At 44.1% G+C, this 21,173-nt stretch overlaps 1 protein-coding gene across 1 annotated transcript; it reads left to right on the plus strand.

The window, feature by feature from the left end:
* Positions 1 to 1,544: 1,544 nt before the first annotated feature.
* On the plus strand, positions 1,545 to 19,638 carry LOC137326712 (26S proteasome regulatory subunit 4). The gene is made up of 11 exons (XM_067992065.1): positions 1,545 to 1,602; positions 6,348 to 6,401; positions 8,758 to 8,854; positions 9,940 to 10,064; positions 10,519 to 10,704; positions 11,996 to 12,124; positions 13,517 to 13,613; positions 15,903 to 16,092; positions 17,262 to 17,413; positions 18,304 to 18,458; positions 19,293 to 19,638. The coding sequence occupies exons 1-11, from the start codon at positions 1,600 to 1,602 to the stop codon at positions 19,425 to 19,427; spliced, it is 1,323 nt and encodes a 440-aa protein (XP_067848166.1). The 5' UTR covers positions 1,545 to 1,599; the 3' UTR covers positions 19,428 to 19,638.
* Positions 19,639 to 21,173: the final 1,535 nt, after the last annotated feature.

Here is a 21,173-nt window from a genome sequence, read left to right on the forward strand (position 1 = left end):
TCGTGGCAGCTGCCAGGGTATCTGGCGCACACGTGAAGGAATCTCTTGTGGTGTCACAGATAAGCTGAGTGTTGATGGAGTGAAAGCCCTTCCTGTTGATGAACATTCCTGGCTCGTGTGGAGGTGCTCGTATTGCTATATGGGTGCAATCGATTACACCCTGCACCCGTGGGAAGCCAGCCACAGCGTGGAATCCCACTGCCCTCTCCGTCTGGCTGAGGTCATCCATGGGGAAGTTGATATAGTGCGAGGCCCTGCGAAACAAGCCGTCGGTGTCCTGCCTTATGCATTGTGTGCAGACGACTGAGAGACCCCAGCGATGTCCCCGGTGGCACCCTGGAACGAAATCAGAGGCGAAGAAGTTAAGGGCAGTGGTGACTTTGACAGCGACAGGTAAGAAGATGCTGCTTGGGTCAGCCGGGAGCAGCTCGACATGAAGGAGGCTGCAGATGTCCACGACTACCTGGCGACTGACTCTGAGCCTCCGTATGCACTGCTCCTCAGAGAGGTCCAAGAAGCTGAGCCTCGGTCTGTAGACCCTCTGGCGAGTGTAGTGCCTCCTGCGACGCCGCTCTCTCTGTTGTTGCCCTCTGTGCTGTTGTGCAGGTGCCTGTGGCACAGCACTGTGTTGTGGAGCTCCACATGGCGGAGGTGGACGGCGTGCCTGGCGAGGCTGGTGATGTTGCTCATCCTCGGATGTAGTGGTGAATGCAGCTGTGGCGCCACCCCCATCCTGACAGTGTGAGTTTGAGGGGGTCCACAAAGTAGGCAAGTATCTTTGCAAAACAGAGTTTAGGGTATAAATTAATAATTTTGAGTAGAAAGGCAAAGGTGTTGCAGCCAAAACTTTGTCTGAAGTGACAGAGTTCCCTGCTGCAATAAATGAGGTTTTCCCCCCACCTGTCAAATAATCCTTTGCATCTCCCACTGGCTGCTGACTGAAACACGTCTGCTCCAACAGGGAGTGTTTCCCACAGTACGGGAAACACGCCGAGGATCCATGAAAATTGCACCCCTGCCAAAATCTCCACTCAGTGAGGTCTGTCAAGTACGTCAAGTATCTAAATAACTATGTAAAGTAGCATCTCGCCGGCCTTAATTGCGGGATGCTACTTTGGGAGCTGCACGCGCACCCAAACGCGTCACTGGGGAACCCGGAAGTGAGCGGGTTGGAGCCGGGCTCCGAACCCGCTCCAGGATTCCGCCATTTTAGGAGCCCCCAACGCACCCGCTCGGCCATCCGAAAATCGGCCCCAACGCCTCAGGTCCATGGCCTCGATGGACAGGGTTCTGATGAAAGGTCATCGACCTGAGACATTAACTCTCTGTTTCTCCCTCTCCACCGATGCCGCCTGGCCTGCTGAGTGTTTCCAGCATTTTCTGTTTTTATTTCAAATCTCCAGCAACCGCAGTATTTTGCTTTTGAAAGAGAGGAAACACTCTGAGTGAGTGAGTGAGTGTGTGTGTGGGCGGGGGGAGGCTGTTGATTTCGAAATTTCAGTCTGGCTTTAAGTGACCGGATCGCGTTTGCTGCTCGGCCGCCGTAGGAGCGGCGCGTGTGACGTGTTTACTGAGGGACGGTTGGTGAAGAAGCCGAGGATGGTGAGTGAGTGAGTGAGTGAGGGGCCGGGGACCGGGGACCGGGGACCGGGGGCCGGGGACCCGCGGCCCCGCGGCCCGTCAGGGGGGGGCAACGCTTGTCTAAGTATGTGCGCACCGGGCCGGGAGCGCCGCCGCAACCGAGAGGGGCCGGAGCGGCGGTTCTGTCAACTCATCGCCCCTCCCCCACCACCGGGCCTCGGATAGTCAAAGGGACCGGGGGAGAGGGAGAGATCCCGGGGGGAGAGGGAGAGGACCCGGGGGGAGGGGGAGAGGGAGAGGACCCGGGGGGAGGGGGAGAGGGAGAGATCCCGGGGGGAGGGGGAGAGGGAGAGATCCCGGGGGGAGGGGGAGGGGGAGCGGATTCCGGGGAGAGAAGAGGGAGCGGATTCCGGGGAGAGGAGAGGGAGAGGACCCGGGGGGAGAGAGGAAGAGGACCGGAGAGGATCCGGGGGGAGAGAGGGAGCGGATTCCGGGGGGAAAAGAGGGGGAGAGGACCCGGGGGGAGAGAGGATCCCGAGGGATAGAGGGGGGAGGAAAGAGGGGAGGACTCCCCGGGGTTGAGTGGAAGGATCTTGGGGTGAGCGAAGGTCCGTTCCCCCCCCCCCCCGGTCCGAGGGAGTGAGGCGAGCTCCCCAGGTCAGGGTGATTTCTCACTGGGTCTTAAACTGATTGTTCTTCATTGTGTTACTAAACTTTTATTTTTAAAAAATTTATAAAATGCTTCTTTCAAAATATAGACATTGTAATGTATTTTTTCAGAGACTAATTTTGAATTATAAACTATATTAAGTGCAAAAGTGCACTTGACTTTATCTGAAGTCGTAGATTGATTGGCACTAATGAGAACATAAGAAATAGGAGCAGGAGTCGGCCGTACTCCTCGAGCCTGCTCCGCCATTCAGTAAGATCATGGCTGATCTTCGACCTCAACTCCACTTTCCACTCATCTTTGTGATTACTGAAAGGTTGAATTTTTAATAAAATATTTTAAGTGAATGCTAGAAACCTGAAAAAACCCAGAACAATCTGGTAATACACAGCAGGTTGTCAACACTTGAAAAGGGGAAGACTGGGTGGGGATACGGTTGTGATGAAAGGTCTCTAGTCAAAATGTTAAACCTCTTTTCAGATGCTAATACATGTGTTGTGTACGTGCAGCATTATCTGGCTTTTTATATGATGTGTTTGACACAGCTTTCTGTGAGTGGGCAAGGTTTGATCATTTTATGTTCGATCTGAGTGGAAGTTCTGCTCAGCAAAGATTGAGAGAGTTAATTTGATAGTTTGTCTCAGCCTTCTCAATATTCCTATGTGAGATCTTCCCTGGAGTAAATATGTAGTTTTAAATTGAAAGAGTGAATTCTCAGGTGTTTGGTACCCCTTTAAAACCCTTTGGGACTCTGTCAGAACTACTGTCATTGGATGTGGTACTGACATTTTTCATTGTTGTAGAAAGTAGACCAACTGGTCTGTGCTGGTGTTTATGCTCCACACGAGCCTTCTCCCACCTTACTTCATCTCACCCTATTAACATATTCTTCTATTCCTTTATCCCTCATGTACTTATCATGCTTCCCTTTAAATGTATCTATGCTATTCGCCTCAACTACTCCTTGTGGTAGCGAGTTCCACATTCTAACCTCTGGGTAAAGAGGTTTCTTATAATGCCAAACAATTTGAGGGGATTTGAGAAAGAAAATACTTTTAAAAATAAAACCACAATGTGTTTTGATCAAATCCTTCAATACATCCTTTTCAGTGCTGTCACTAGGAATTTATAATATTTTATAACTATGGTGAATTATTTTTTGTTCTATGTCCACTTAAGTGATTTGGGTGGTGGGGGGGGCGGGGAACACCAGCACAAGCTTTGGTCTCAGCACCCCTGGGCTAGGAAAGGGGAGAAAAAAATCTGCCAGGGCTTCTACTTCTGATTACAACCTGGTGACCTGTGTGTTTGTGGGTATCAAATGAGAACATGATTGGGCTTGATTGTGATGCCTCTCCGTGTACAACAGCCAGCAGACCCTCGGTGGCTAGGTTTACGTGAAGAATGGCTACGTATAGAATCATCGAATCGTAAAGCACAGAAGGAGGTCATTCAGCCCGTCGTGCCTGTGCTGGCTCTTATGATTCTAAGAGCTGTCCAATTTAGTCCCACACCCCAGATTTTTTCCCATAACCCTGTAAATTAGTCCTCTTCAAGTACATGTCCAATTGCCTTTTGAAAGTTCCTATGGAATCTGCTTCCACTACCCTTTCAGGGAGTGTGTACCCGATCTAAACAACCCTCTGTGTGAAAACGTTTCTTCTTATTTCCGCTCTAATTCTTTTGCCAATTATTTTAAATTTATGACCTCTGATTACCGACCCACTTACCAGAAGAAACAGTTTCTCCCTATTTGCTCTATCAAAACCCATCATTATTTTGAATACCTCTATTAGGTCTCCCCTCAACCTTCTCTGCTCTAAGGAAAACAATCCCAGCTTCTCCAATCTCTCCACATAACTGAAACCCCTCATCTGTGGTATCATCCTGGTGAACCTCCTTTGTACCCTCTCCAAGGCCTTGACATCCTTCCTAAAATATGGTGCCCAGAATTGTACACAATACTCCAGCTGAGGCCTAACCAGTGATTTATAAAGGTTTAGCACGACTGACTTGTTTTTGTATTCAATGCCTCTGTTTACAAAGCTAAGTGTCCCATATCTTTCTTGACTGCCTTATCAACTTGCCCTGCCGCCTTCAAAGATTTGTGACTATGCACCCCCAGGTACCTCTACTCTTGCATCCCCCCCCCCTCAAAATAGTACCATTTAGATTATACTTCCTCCCAAAGTGCATCACTTCACACTTATCCGCTTTAAATTGCATCTGCCGTATGTCTGCCCATTTCACTAGTCTGTCTATGTGCTCCTGAAGTCTGCTACTATCCTCCTCACTATTTACTACATTGCCAAGTTTTGTATAATCTGCAAACTTTGAAATTGTATTCCCTATACCCAAGTCCACGTCATTTATATATAACAAGAAAAGCAATGGTCCTAATACCGATCCCTGGGGAACCCCACTGCATACTTCTCTCCAGTCAGAAAAACATCCATTCACCACTACTCTCTGCCTCCTATCCCTTAGCCAATTATGTACCCAAGTTACCATCATCCCTTTAATCCCATGTGCTTCTATTTTCCGAATAAGTCTGTTATGTGGTACTTTATCAAATGCTTTTTGAAAGTCCACATATACATCTACTGCACTACCTTCATCAACCCTCTGTTACTTCATTAAAGGACTCAATCAGGTTAGTCAGACACGATTTGCCTTTAACAAATCTGTGCTGGCTGTCCCTTATTAACCCATTCTTCTCCAAGTGAGAATTAATTACTTGACAGTGGTCTCTCTTAGTTTTCCTACCACTGATATTAGACCACTTGGGCTTTTGGCACCTGTGGAACAGTACATCAGCAAGAGTCAGTGTCTTCAGGTGGGAAGAAAACAGAAAAAATGTAAGGATGGGGGAGAATTATGCATTAGACCCCACAGAAACGTACTTGTTTATACACCAAATCACTGTCTGTAAGGAGCAGTTTGAATGCAGAGTAATTTTGTGGTAATACCATTTAAAATGTTATATAATTTAGGACATTTAAACTAGGCACTGCCATTATCTTCTCACTAATATTTTGCAGTACTGTATACCAAAAATTAATCTGAACAGTGAATGTTTCCGACTGTTCGGAATTCTTTCCAGGAATTCGATCTGTAGCTGTACTTTGCCCCCAGTCAACACTCTGATCAGAGTGCTAACTCATCCGGGTGTGGACCAAACTCAACAGTTTCCCTCTCTGTCTGAATCTGGGTTGGGGGAGTGACAGATCATGGCAGCTGCATCACAGAGAAAAATGTTATGCTTCAATGTGATGGGGAGAATTTTGTTTTGGTGGAATGTGATTGGGGAGAATTCTGAAACTCGGGAGGAAGGTTCTACATTATATGATTGGCAAATAATGAAAATGGAAAGTCTCCAATTAGAAAGGAGAAAAACAGTCTTAATCAATGAGAAAAAGAAAATTGATCTGCAGGCCTGATTTGTCACGACAAAGGCCACAAACACAAGGCATTCTATGAGATATATAGACACACACAAGGATGAAAATAGACTGCCAGGCCCATCAACGCTCATCCTATCCTCATGCATTGCCCTCTCTCAACCATTATTAAGGCTAACTCCTGAGAGAGACAAATTAAAAAATCTCTGGTCAATTTCAGAAAAAGCTTTGGGAAATTCCTTCCTGATTACTCAAGGAGATAAAGTTCCTGCAGGAGACCACGATTCATCACAGAAACTTTACAGGTCTAGGAACAAGAATTTCCCCATTTGTAAATATCTTTGAGGCTGATAATTGAAATTGCTGACTGTACCTGTGATACGGCTTTGCCTCCATCACAAGTACATGCTTTCCCTGCAGGCTTTTGCAGTTCAAGACAGACATTGTAACTTTAAAAACTGCCATCAGTTTGCAGTAAGTTAGGTGCATAAGAAAGAGGCTAGCAGATGATGTGTGGCATTTCTCACAGTGTCGGGTACACTGTTTTATAAGAATAGAGGTATTATCACCAGTGTGATACAGGAAGTGTGTGCTAAATGCAATTTTTTAATATAGATATACCTATCTCCTATAACATATTTAAAGAGTAGATTACTTGTTTTATGAATTGTATGATCTCTGTTTTTGCTTGTCAGGGTCAAAGCCAAAGTGGAGGTCATGGAGCTGGAGGTGGTAAGAAAGATGATAAGGTGAGTGTTTGAGCCTGTCATTGCCTTTCAGAGCGGGCACTGTCACAATATCCTAACGTACTGCATAATAAAATCCACAATTATACAGTCACTGGCTGTTAACTTTTTTAAGGTACATTTAATAAAATCAGCCACACGCACCATAGCGGTAGAGGTAAGAAGAGACAAGCTGAAAGTGCTAGAAGTAAGCGAAACAGAAAATGCTGGAAATTCAGCAGGTCAGGCAGCATCTGTGGGAGAGAGAAACAGAGTTAACGTTTCAGGTCGATGGCCTTTCATCGGAACTGGAAGATGCTAGAGAGGAACAGCTTTTAAGCAAATACAGAACCAGGGAAAGGGGGAGCAGGAAAAGAACAAAAGAGAGAGGGTCTGAGAGAGGGCAGGAGTGCTTAGATGACAAAAGGGATGATGGTGCAAGGCAAAATAAGGTGATAATGAGACAAGTATAGAAACAAAAGATGGGTCTAGAGGAGGTGTAAATGGTTATAGCAGGAAAGCATGGGAAAATCTGGCAAAGAGAAGGCCAAGTACCTTTGGAACTGTACTGCAATACAAGTACACGGCCCTTAAATGGATGAAGAGATAAAATCAAAAAGGAATCTCGCCTTTAATGGGAACTATTATTTGTTGTTAAACCTTATTGCGGTTACCTTAAACACGTAATTTTGGCTCATTTTACATAATTCTTGCCCTGGGTTAGAAAGTTGTAGGTTCAAGCCTCATTGCATGACTAATCTAGGCTGACACTCCCATGCATGACTGAGAAAGTGCTACATTGTCAGAGGTGCTGTCCTTTAGATTGATAGAACCATAGAGCACAAGTAGGAGGCCATTCGTCTCATCATGCCTGTGCTGGCTGAATGCCAGATTACTCCAAAACTAATTCCATTGCCCCATCTGCCCATTCTGGTGGAAGTTAAAGATCTCATGGCACTATTCGAAGAAGAGCAGGGGGGTCTCCCAGGATCTTGGCCAACACTACTGCCTTAACCTTTATCCAAACAACAGCTTAACTGATCATTCATTTCACTGCTACATGTGGGAACTTGCTATGTGCAAAATGGGCATCATATTTGCCAACATAACAAGTCAATGCACTTCAAAGTAATCCATTGCATATGAAACACAGTGAGATGTTTCTGAGACGTGATAAGGACCCATTTAAATGTGAGTCTTATTATTCTGTTGTGGTTATATTTGTGCTATGGACACGTAGGGGCGAAATATTTGGATTCAATATTATTGTTACAGTTTGCCATTTTTGCAAACGCTTTTGTCTTGCGTTCACAGCAAAAAATGCAGTTTTCATAAACAGACAGAGTCTCCTGTGAACTGAAACTTGTGACCTTAACCTTTAGCCACTATATTTCGATCACATGGACACGCACCAAACTGTTCTGTTCCTTTCAAAACACTATCAAACCAGGCTAAAATTATTTGGTTGGATTTATTTACAGGTTAAACACATAAGCAGTAAGGCATACCAAGAGACTGAATCAGCTCAAAACATTAGACTCAATCCATGAGGGGATAATGTACGTTTTTATAACGTGTTACTTACAGAGTCTGATGAGCAGTAAGACTTTTGGATGAAACAGGTTTATCTTTTGGTAGACCGTCCCATTGTTGTGATGTGTGGGTACTGTGCAAATCCCAGTTCATCCATGGAGTTTGGATCTCCTGCCAGAACTAAAGCTGAGCAATCAGAGCTGTGATTTATGCCATTTCCTTTTTTTTTGTAAGCAAACAGACTGAGAGTTTAACAGATGTCACAATTTATGAAGTGTTAATGTCTGGATGCTCACTGCTTCCTTCATACGTTTCCCTGAATGGCTCAGCAATTGGAGAGATTAGAATCAGCTACTCCAGTGTCTGTTAATATTACAGGAGTTAACATTTTAAGTAATCTTTTCCAGCTGTTGCTACTTTTGGACAATTCATTTATGAATAAAAGCATTGGAACAAACTGACTGTGCAGTCAGACATATTTATTCTCAGACAGTTGGCTGAAGCTAAGATCTAAATTGAACAGCACAGAAAGTAAACTGCAGAAATTTGTCTCATTGTATATGTAATTTGTGACATTGCTTTACTCTTCTGTTGTACCCCTTTGTTTCATAATCCGGTGAGCGCAGATCCCTCTGTTCTTGGGAGCCTGTGCTCCCTTTTTCCTAGCTTGATTACTGTTAATCCTACAGGTTTTTCCGGTGTGGTGACTGAGGCACAACAGTTTCAGTTGTTACAGTTTCTCAGCTGGTCAAAATCTAAATACAGGACAGTTGCATGAAATCAGAAATGCCTATATGGATAAATATATACAGATTCAGGATATTAAAAACCTTTTTGTTTTTGAAAGGATAAGAAGAAGAAATATGAGCCACCCGTTCCAACCAGAGTTGGAAAGAAAAAGAAGAAAACAAAAGGACCAGATGCTGCCAGCAAATTGCCCTTGGGTAAGGTTTCATACACCAGCCTGCTCATCATCGGACTTACTGATTGCATAACCTTATCAGAGTGTGGGATCAGCAAAGGCATTTGCTCCCTCTACTGTTTAGGTGAATTAACCGCAAATAAAACTTCCCAGGAGCGTCCCATTAATCCTTGAGCTGAGAAGCAACTAAGCACGAGCTCAGCCAGCAATACTTGACCTTGAACTGGTTGCATTTCACAAATGACATTCCCATAATCCCAACAGGGCCGGGACCATAATGTTCGACAGGATAGTCAGTCATCACTACCTTTAATTTTCCCTATTATGTTCCACGTCCTTTTCAAAATTAATTATTTTGTTCACCCTTTTGTTCCCAAAAGAGTTTAAGTAATACAACATTAACTATCTTGGATGAGGCTCTGTTCTGCGTAATATCTGGTGCCTTTGTGGAGGCAGAATTTCTTCTAATCTTGCCCATTTATTACTCCTGTCCTTCACCACTTTTAAAAACTTGGTTCATATTCAATCTCGATCTTATCCCAGCATAATTATTATTGAATATCAAAATGCCACTGCACGGTCTGTTAATTTAAAGAAATATTATCTGTGAATTTTGTTGTCATCACATAACACATTCCTTGGCTAAGCATCCCAGGCTAGGACTAATTCACCTGAATTCACACAACAACCATGTGTCATTATTTTCACACCTAGCCTTGTGATCTGTAGTAATCTGAATCACAAGGTTGCTTTACAGCTTTAAATTCACTCTCAGACATAATTTAATTCATTTCCTTCGAATTCACTCCCGGACACAGTTTAATTCAGTTCCCTTGAGTTCACTCTCAGATATGGTTTAATCCACTTATTTTATACATTTTGTTTACTGTTTCGAGCTTTCTTACTGGAGCTCATATCTTCAATCACCAACAGCAATTGCCTATTCTTGGTACTGAAGACACACAATTCCAGACCATATTTTTTTCCTTTTAGAGTGATTGGTTCCCTGATGGGCAACTCCTTAAAACGCCTCAGTAAAGCACTGTGAAAGTTTCCGTGTAAAGCTGCCCCTGAGGGTAGTTCATCTCTTTTCTTCCGTCCTTACAGTGACCCCTCACACACAGTGCAGACTGAAGTTGCTGAAACTGGAGAGGATAAAAGATTATCTGTTAATGGAAGAAGAATTCATCAGAAATCAGGAACAAATGAAGCCACTTGAAGAAAAACAAGAGGTTTGTGCTGGAAAGATATAGCGACCAAAAATGGAACCATCTTTTCCAATGAGAAGGTATTGGCAGGGGCCTTGTAAATTCCAGAGTAATAGAGTAAATTCTGCTGGTATCGGCCCCGCTGGGTCTTGTAATTTTAACAATTCAGTTTTAAAAAAAATCCGGTATCAATAAAAGTGACCGTGAAGCTGTGGGATTGTCGTAACAACGGTCATGGATGTCCTATAGGAAAAGAAACCTGCCGTCCCTACCCGGTCTGGCCTATATGTGACTCCAGTCCCATACATCAACATGGTTGGCTCTTAACTTCCCTCTGAAGTGGCCCAGTAAACCACTCAGATGCATCAAACTGCCACCACCTTCTCAGGGCAACTAGGGATGGGAAATAAAGGCCAGTGATGCCCACATCCCGAGAATGATTTAAAAAAAAATATTGACTCTTCCTTTGATGAAACAGGAAGAGAGGTCGAAAGTGGATGACCTGAGAGGGACACCGATGTCTGTGGGTACTTTGGAGGAAATCATAGACGACAACCACGCTATTGTGTCGACGTCCGTTGGCTCCGAGCATTACGTCAGCATCTTGTCATTCGTGGATAAAGATTTGCTTGAGCCTGGCTGCTCTGTCCTGCTCAACCATAAGGTAAACGGAGCAAATGTGGCTACTGTCTTTAAACGTGTGCCGCACTGGGTCTTTCATTTTAAAGCTGGATGTTTGCACGGATATTTCAGTGGTCAAAAGGGGATGGGAAATAATCAGACTGAAAGCGATTAGTTTGGGATTTACTTCGAATATGTTCCTTGTGATTTTTTTTTATTGAGAGACCTAGGTAAAAGGCCAAGGCCCATACCTCAGGCAGAACCTGATCATAAGAACATAAGAAATAGGAGCAGGAGTGGGCCACACGGCCCCTCGAGCCTGCTCCGCCATTCAGTAAGATCATGGCTGATCTTTGACCTTAACTCCACTTTCCCGCCCAATCCCCATATCCCTTGATTCCCCTAGAGTCCAAAAATCTATCCATCTCAGATCAAAGGTGAAAAGAGTAGGACAGAAGCCTAGGCAAGTCAACAAGCAGTGGTTAGGTGACACCAAGCTTGGAGGATGAAGGAGGAAGAGAAGTAAGCAGTTCCACAGTCTTTAAGATACTGGGAAAGAATGAAGTAGGTAACCTCGTGGTTCTAGTACCAGACTAGCAAGCTAGAGGTTGTGAGTTCAAATCCCACCACGGCAAGTTGTGAAACTGAGTTCAATAAATCTGGTGATTTGTGGGCTGGCACCAGGAAAATGACCATGAAAGCAGCCGGATTGTCGTAAAAATCCAACGGGTTCACTAATGTTCTTCAGGGAAGGGAACTTGCCACACCTACCTGGTCTGGCCTACATGTGACTCCAGTCCCACATTACATGGTTGACTCTTAATGCCCTCAGGGCAACTCAGGCTGGGCAATAAATACGGCCTTGTCCGTGACAGCCACATACCAAGAACAATTTTATTTTAAAGTTAAAGGATGCACTGAGTCTCAAAACTGTTGGAATGCAGTGAGGCAGAGGAGGAAGTGTTTGGAGTTTAGGAGGGAGGAGAGGAATCTTCTGGAGGGGCAGTGACCATAATAATGTCGATTAAAACAGAGTTGCCAAGATGTTCCCAAATTTCACCTTTTTCAAATGGATTCTCGTCTGACCTGTGCTCTTTGACCTGGTCTAGATAGTAATACGGGCGTCATTAATGGTATTTGTCTTTGCTGTGACTTGCACTCAAATTGTTTTTACTTAATGACACAGCTGCCCATTGATTTTTATGCCTAATTTTAATACCTTCAGATAACCTGAACTCAGACCATGTTAGACCCTGATATTCCTGAAGAAGCCTGACACGTCTTAAATAGCTTGCAAACATAAAATGACCAGTTTTGGTTGTCCTTCGCATTAGGTCCACGCTGTGATAGGAGTGCTGACCGATGACACAGATCCACTGGTGACTGTTATGAAAGTGGAGAAGGCTCCGCAGGAGACATACGCCGATATCGGCGGGCTAGACAATCAAATCCAGGAAATCAAGGTGAGACACGCTTTTTCTTTGAGAAAAAAATATATATTTTTTCAAAATTCAGTGACCCTACAACTCAAGAATGTGCTCAGGTTATAAAACTCCTACAACTAGTACTTTTAGGTGATGAAGGGAATTCTTGGAAGCCTGATAATCTATTATATAATAAGGGAGAGCATTTACATCTCTCAGTGGTGTTGCTTACAGTGAGTCAGAGGCCATGCTATGATATGACAATGGGGTAGTATCAACATTGTATGATGGGCAAAGTGTTATCAGAAGTAAATGTGACACTTTAGGAACTGTGGGCTCAGCACAAGTCATTTAATATATTCCTAGTCAATCTCTCGTAGTGTTACACATGGGGAGTCCAGACCAAGTGTAGTTTTCAGGGGTTGGAGTGCAATTGATATTTGGACCAGGGCATAATTTTAAAGTCATACATTTTGTCCTTAATTTTATAATACTTTGGATTTCATATTATTCATACTTAAATAACAAGACTTCTTGGCAATTTTGGAAGCAGAGCTTGTTGGAGCAAAGGAGTTTCTCAGTAGTATAAGGTGAGGAACTGGGAAATATGAGGTGCTGCAAGAGGGTGTAATTATAAAGTGACCAGTTTACATAGGCAGTTCCCATTACAAATGTGAACATAGGGATTGAGAGTTAGTTGACACACAAGTGTGACAAAAACGTGACAATGGGAAGTAAAGTTTTGTAGACAAGGTGGAAGTAGGTGTAAGATTTTAATATAGATATAGCTAGATATGGTGAGACCACACCTGGAGTACTGTGTATAGTTTTGGTCTCCTTTTCTAAGGAAGGATATACTTGCCTTAGAGATGGTGCAACAAAGGTTCACTAGATTGATTCCTGGGATGAGAGGGTTGTCCTATGAGAGATTGAGTAGAATGGGCCTATATTCTCTGGAGTTTAGAAGAATGAGAGGTGATCTCACTAAAACGTATAAAATTCTTAGAGGGCTTGACAGGGTAGATGCTGAGAGGCTGTTTCCCCTGGCTGGAGAGTCTAGAACTAGGGGTCATAATCTCAAGATAAGGGGTCGGCCATTTAGGACTGAGATGAGGAAAAATTTCTTCACTCAGAGGGTTGTGAATCTTTGGAATTCTCTATCCCAGAGGGCTGGGGATGCTCAGTCATTGAGTATATTCAAGACTGAGATCGATGGATATTTGGACACTAAGGGAATCAAGGGATATGGGGATAGGGTGGGAAAGTGGAGTCGAGGTAGAAGATCAGTCATGATCTTGTTGAATGGCGGAGCAGGCTCGAGGAGCTGTCTGGCCTACTCCTGCTCCTATCTCTTATGTTCTTGTATGTGTATGTATATATAGATCGATGTAGTCCTTCATATTTTTAAAGAATGTACAATATTTTTTGTAGGAATCTGTGGAGCTTCCGCTCACCCATCCTGAATATTATGAAGAAATGGGAATTAAGCCTCCTAAAGGAGTTATTTTATACGGAGCACCTGGCACAGGTAAATTACATCTTTAAATTGTCAACATAATTTTATTCTTAATTATTTATTCTTTTAAATCCCTTCTATCCATTCAGCTCCATCAGGGTGAAAGAAGGAGCTGCTAAAATAAAAATGTTAGTGTTTCAACTGCTGTCAGTGTAACCCAGCTGACGGGTTATAGAGCACTCTCACCACCAGTTGGTGTCTCCAGTGGACTTTGTGGACAATGCCCAGATTGTGGTAGGAATTTCACATCGGGTTTCCACCTGATGTTTATGATCCGGTGTAAAAATTGTAGTGCACAGCGTTTTGTTCAGCTGCAATACTTCTATCCAGACCCATAGAGGTAGCTAGCTGGGCACTAGAGCCGACTTGTATACATACCAACTGGAGTGGATACATCAAAATATGGAAGCATGTGTTCTTCAGGGAAACTTGCACCAGGAAGGGAATAACCAGGTGACCCTCTGCAACAACAACTTGCATTTATATAGCACCTTTAACGTAGTAAAACATCCCAAGGCGCTTCACAGGAGCGCATATCAAACAAAATTTGACACCAAGCCACGTAAGGAGATTTTAGGACAGGTCACCAAAAGCTTGGTCAAAGAGGTAGGTTTGAACGAGAATCTTAAAGGAGGAGAGAGAGGCGGAGAGGTTTAGGGAGGGAATACAACCCTCCGAGATCTCTGTGCTCCTCCAATTTTGGCCTCCTGCGCATCCCCGATTTTAATCACAGAAGGCTGTGGAGGCTGAGTCACTGAATGTATTTAAGAAGGAGCTTGATAGATTTGTAGCACAAAAGGCGTCAAGGGGTATGAGGAGAGAGCAGGTATATATAATTGAGATAGAGGATCAGCCATGATCATATTGAAAATAGGAGCAGGCTCGAAGGGCCGAATGGCCCACTCCTGCTTCTATTTTCTATGTTTCTAATCGCTCCTCCATTGGCGGCCTTGCCTTCAGCTGCCTAGACTCTAAGCTCTGGAATTCCCGCCTTAAACCTCTCCGTCTCTCTACCTCTCTCTCCTCCTTTAAGATGCTCCTTAAAAACTACCTCTTTGATCAAGCTTTTGGTCACCTGTCCTAAAATCTCCTTACGTGTTTTGTTTGATAACACTCCTTGTGAAGGACCTTGGGACATTTTACTACGTTAAAGGTGGTATATAAATGTAAGTTGTTGTTGAATTCCAGAGTTTAGGGCCTAGGCAGCTGAAAGCACGGCCGCCAATGGTGGAGTGAAGAAAATCGGGGCTGTGCAAGAGGCCAGAATTCGAGGGGCAAAGTGGACTCTCCACATCAGAGAAAATCAACATGGCACTTGGGGATACACCCCGTTGGGCACTAGTTCGATCACCTAAGGGGGTCGGAGAGGAATTTTCCTGATTTCCCTCCCTCACAATTGGCCTGGGTTTTTATCTGTTTTGTCTCTCCCAGGAGATTACATGGTTACGGGTGGGTGGGAAGTGTATGTATCACGATGCATAAGGCATCACAACTCTGTGGGACAGGCTGGATGGACCAGTGGATCCTTTCCTGTCCATCATTTCTCATATGTTCGTACAAGTGAGCTAGGGTTTAGTCCATCTCACTCGTTTCACAGTTTAACTGTACCAATACTGCATATTCATTTTGTGCGATCCTGGAGATAATTATTTTTTTCTAATTTGCCGGTCTTTTGCTGAAGTACAGTGATAGTCCGAGCCCCACCTGGAGTACTGTGTACGGTTCTGGTCATTATTATAATGCAGGCATTGTAGAGGCGGCAGTGCAGGGATTAGGCACCTGTGTAATGAGGAGAGGCTATAGAAGCTGGGAATATTTAAGGAGGCCCTGAAGTGACCTTGTCGAAGTATTCAAGCTCCTGAACGGTATAGAGAAAATAAACATCGACCTGATTACAGATTCCATAACATCAGGGCAAACGTGGAAGAGGGAGGACGAAAAGACAGTTTAGAGTTAACTACTTTGTGCAGAGGGTGATGAATGTATGAAATGTCTACCAAGGGAATCATTGGTGGCTGATTGTATCAGCAAAAGTTCTCGCCTTTGTGAATTATAAGTGTGGTTCTACAAGTGGGTGGGAGAGTTTGCCTCTCCACTCAGTAACAGTCTTTGGGTCACTTGGATTTAATTCTCATGTATACATAGGGGAGTAAAATGAATGTATTCAGCATGTTAAATGTTTCTGATGTTGTCACTAATCTCGTTGGAATCGCACGGATTTAAAACAACCACTGCTGAATGGCTGCAGTAAATGCTATAAACTGTTCAACTTGCTAACGTGTGCCCTTTATTGATGCGCAGGTAAGACTCTGTTAGCTAAAGCAGTAGCAAACCAAACCTCAGCCACGTTCCTGCGAGTGGTTGGCTCGGAGCTCATCCAGAAATACCTGGGAGATGGGCCTAAACTTGTACGTGAGCTGTTCCGGGTTGCGGAAGAGCACGCTCCCTCCATCGTGTTCATTGACGAAATCGATGCAATCGGCACAAAAAGGTAAGCTGGATCAAGAAGCATCTTTGAGCACAGTTAGACAGTATTGTGCATGGGTTAAAGACATTCAAGTCATGATGGATATTAGCTTATGGTATCAAAAGAAAGAAAGACTTGCATTTATATTGCGCCTTTCATGACCTCGGGACGTCCCAAAGCGCTTTACAGCCAATGAAGTACTTTTGAAGTGTAGTCACTGTTGTAATGTAGGAAATGTGGCAGCCAATTTGTGCCCAGCAAGGTCCCACAAACAGCAATGTGATAAATGACCAGATCATCTGTTTTAGTGATGTTGGTTGAGAGATAAATATTGGAGAACTCTCCTGCTCTTCTTCAAAATAGCACCACAGGATCTTTTATGTCGACCTGAGGGGGCAGACGGGGCCTCAGTTTAACATCTCATCTGAAAGACAGCACCTCTGACAGTGCAGCACTCGCTCAGTACTGCACTGAAGTGTCAGCCTAGATTTAATGCTTAAGTCTCTGGAGTGGGACTCAAACCTACAAACTACTGACCGAGGTGAGAGTGATACCCACTGAGCCAAGGCTGTCTACATAGACAGTTGTGCACATGTGAACAATTGTACACGTTGGCAGGAAGCTGTGATCCAACGGGAAGCTGGGTGAAGCAGCATGGCGGAGAGAGATCTCATTAATCACTGGTTACAGGCAACACGTGATCATAGGAATATAGGAACTCCTAGACAAAAAAGATCGAGGTCCATCTAGTTCGCCTTCTGCCATCCCGGTAGCCGCATGATACAACGATAATGGAGTTGTTGACTAACCATAGCAATCAATCTCTATCAATTAGTCTACAACAGACCCAGACATGAGGTGAGGAAAAGCCCCAGTGGTGGAGAGCTTTGGGAACCATAGGTCTAAAGTCACCTGTTCCTCCCAAGCCTGTTAAAATCACCACATGTCATGTCACATCCTTGGTACTTTTTGTGTTGGTCAGTTCTTAAGCACAGATTGAGTCTTGCACCTTCCTGGTCAAATTGGCTTAGTGCTACAACAGGCCATTCTGGAGCTGGTGTATTTGAGCAGTTTCCTGTATTGGCCCCTAAGCCCTGCTGGAGGTTGGTAAGTATCATCTGTGCTTTCTGCTGGTGCTGTGCTTGCTGCTAGTATATGGCTGTTCTGATCGATGACTCGCCTTTCGTTCTCAGGTACGATTCCAATTCCGGCGGTGAACGGGAAATCCAGCGCACAATGTTGGAGCTTCTTAACCAGCTGGATGGATTTGACTCTCGGGGAGATGTGAAAGTTATCATGGCCACAAACAGGATCGAAACACTGGACCCAGCTCTCATCAGGCCAGGTGAGCTTACGTATAATTTGCATTTTAATCGGTTAGACGGTGCAACTGAAGCTAAGGGAGCAGCTGCTGCATTTAAAAAATGCAACTAGATTTGTGTTAATTTTTTAAACTCCAAATGCTGGTAAAGGAAAATGTAGGAAATCCACAGTGGAACAGACCAGATGCAGGTTAATGTCTTGGGTGGAGATTCCTTGGTAACCTTGTCCTTTGTTTCTTTCAGGACCTCACAGACTTCAGTTTATTTCCAATGTTTTCTGATTTTATTGCAGTATTTTGTTACTGGATCAAAGGCCTGACACAGTAAATACCTGGTTACTTATCCAAATGCTGCTCATTTAGAGCAGTACGAGCCAGCCCTGGCGAGTTATACTGCTGACTGTGCACCACTCTGAGGGGCCATCAGAGCTTTACCACGTGTGTGTTTACACAAGAGCTCATTACCCTACTAACCAGTAAATGTTTAGTGTTAGTGAAGTGTTGCACCAGCTGCGGTTACACAGAAGGTTCGGATCCTGTACCAGAGTTTTAGCACGTAATCCAGGCTGACTGCATTACTGAGGGAGTGCTGCATTGTCAGAGGTGCTGTCTTTCAGACAGACATTGAACCAACCTGCTGGTCAGCTAATTATTGAAGATCCCACGGCACTGTTCAAAGTAGAGCCCAGTGTTGTCCCACGGTCCTGAGCAGTGGTTTCCCTCAAGCAGCACCATCAACAAATAAACAAACACATTAGCTGGTCGTTGGGACTTTCTTGCACTGCATGTCTGCTCCATTTGCCTATGTGACAATCACTGCGCACCAAAGGTGCGTGTAGCAATTTGAGACATTTGACAGTATGATAAGACACTATATAAATGCAGGTTTTTTTTTTGATTTTCTGTAATTCCAGGAAGGATTGATCGTAAGATTGAATTTCCTCTCCCGGATGAAAAGACCAAGCGACGTATCTTTCAGATCCACACGAGCAGAATGACAGTCGCACTAGATGTGAGCTTGGATGAACTGATTCTGGCTAAAGATGATCTGTCTGGGGCAGATATTAAGGTGAGTAAGGTATTTTTCTTTTGCCCTCAGTGTTTCTCCCCACCTCTCATGCAGGCGTCTGTTACTCTTGCAGTGTATGTTTCCACAGGAGCTGACCACTCTCTGGTAATTCTCCCAAGTGTGAGCCTGGACAGTGAGCATCAACAGGCTGATTAACTGTGGAGTATATTGTAGCTGAGCCCAAACCCATCCTCACACCTGCCCTTCCCAGCAGAGGTCCCTGGATAGCAACCAGGAGAGGGAACCTTGGCTGGTTTACATTCTGTGGTGTCAGTTTGGCTCAGTTGGTAGCACTCTTGCCTCTGAAGATTCAAGGCCCACGCCCAAGACTTGAGCACATAATCTCGGTTGGCACTAGGGAGTGTTGCATTGTTGGAGGTGCTGCATCAGATGAGATGTTAAACCGAGGCCCCGTCTGCCTGTTCAGATGGATGTTAAAAATCCCATGGCACTATACGCCAGGAGAACTCCCAATTTTCCTGGACAACATTGCTTCCTCAACCAACACCCATCAAAAGCAGATTAACTGGTCGTTCATCTCATTACTGTTTGTAGGATCTTGCTGTGTGCAAAATGGCTGCTGCATTTTCCCCATGTAGCAAGTCACTGCACTCTGTAATTCATTGTATGTGAAGCACTTTGTGATGTTTCTGAGAGACCTGATGAGTTCTAGACATGCAAGTTCTTTCTCTAAATGTATCTTGCTTGGCTGCTAAATGTCATTAGAAATTCGTCAGAAAGTGCTCTCTGTTAATGAGTTCACCATTTCAGGGTTTATATAGTGACAGATAATGGAATGTTATGATTCAGTGTGTCCTGGTATCCCTGTTGCAGGCTATCTGTACAGAAGCTGGTTTGATGGCCCTGCGTGAGCGAAGGATGAAGGTAACCAACGAAGACTTCAAGAAGTCGAAAGAAAATGTCCTGTACAAGAAACAGGAGGGCACACCCGAAGGACTGTACCTTTAACTCTTGACAAGATTCCTTGCATAAATCTTCCTCCTTCTTTCTGCCAGAGAAATGCTCAGAGGCTTTTCCGATGTAGGAGTTTGAGGCCGGAGATTTTGATACGTAATGTTTGTTTGCTCAGCTTGTGTTGTCCACCTGGATACCGGAGACCTTATTCCCTGTAAGTCACATCTTAATGAATAAAGTATTACCTGTACATGTTTTGAATTGACATACGGTGGTTCCTTTCATTCTGTTGGCTCCTGCAATGCTGATGCTTTGAAAAGACGGTGGTCTGTTTGGCTGCTCAGCTTGTCCTCGCGTAAAGTAGGAAACTCTTCAAACCCCTTCTCTTAGGGGCAACTTGTCCTTTCACCTCTCGACCCTGGGTGTGAATCTAGCCCAGACTGGTGGTCTGAGCTTCTCCTTTCTCTGTTAGCTGTAAGTGATACCTGTGAACTGTTGTAAGGACGCATCAGCCCAGCTCGTGCACAGGCCCACAACAGAAACTGCCTTTAAATTGGTATAAGAATGGCAGAGAAATCCAGCCTGGTGTGGGAGGGGACACTCTTCTGAGTTTAAGGTTAATGCACATAGCAAGGGCAGAGTAAAGGGAGCTTTACCCTACAGCTAGCCTAGGGAGTGCTTGATGACACAGTCTTACCATTTTACCTGTGCTAACGTCACCCACTATAATTAATACAAAACATGGTCCCATGAGGGGGAAATGAAGGGTATGCAAAGCCAGCGCTCCCTGGATGAGTAAAGATTAAAATGTAACAGAAAAAAGGAGGCTTATGACAAATGTAAGGTTCATAATGCAATAGAGAATTAGGTTGAATATAGAAAGTATAGAAGAGATCTAAAAAGGGAATAAGAGGGGCAAAGAGAGAGTTTGCGAATGGTTTAGCGGCTAACAAAAGTCTTTTATAAACATATGAATAGTAAAAGTGCAGTCAAAGGAAGGGTGGCGCTGATTAGGGACAAAAAAGATCTTTTGTGGCGGCAGAATGCATGGCTGAGGTAATAAATGAATACTTTACATCGGTCTTCACTAGAGAAGAGGATGCTGCCAATGTGGCATCAGTAAAGGAGGAGGTTGTAGTGATATTGGATAGGATAAAAATAAAGAGGAGGTACTTAAAAAGGTTGGCGGTACTCAAAGTAGAAAAGTCATCCAGTCCCAATGGAATGCATCCTAGGTTACTGAGGGAAGTAAAGGTGGAAATTGCGGAGACTCTGGCCACAACCTTTCAATCCTTCTTGGATATGGGGACGGTGCCGGAGGACTGGAGGATTGGAAATGTTACATCTCTGTTCAAAAATGAGGAGAGGGATAAACCCGGCAATTATTATCTGGGACAAAAACGGCTGTTTATCAGACTGGAGGGAAGTATGCAGTGGTGTTCTCCAGGGGTCAGTATTAGGACACTGCTCTTTTTGATATATATTAATGACCCTGGACTTGAGTATAGAGAGTATAATTTCAAAGTTTGCAGATGACAAAACTCAAATGTAGTAAACAATGAGGACGATAGTAACAGACTTCAGGAGGACATAGACAGACTGGTGAAGTGGGCAGACACATGGCAGATGAAATTTAACGCAGAGAAGTGTGAAGTGATACATTTTGGTAGGAAGAATGAGAAGAGGCAATATAATCTAAATGGTACAATTTTAAAGGGAGTGCAGGAACAGAGAGACCTGGGGGTATATGTACACACATCTTTTTGAAGGTGGTAGGACAAGTTAAGAAGGCTGTTTTTT

Source organism: Heptranchias perlo, chromosome 10 (genome assembly GCF_035084215.1).
Source record: "Heptranchias perlo isolate sHepPer1 chromosome 10, sHepPer1.hap1, whole genome shotgun sequence".
NCBI lineage: Eukaryota > Metazoa > Chordata > Chondrichthyes > Hexanchiformes > Hexanchidae > Heptranchias > Heptranchias perlo.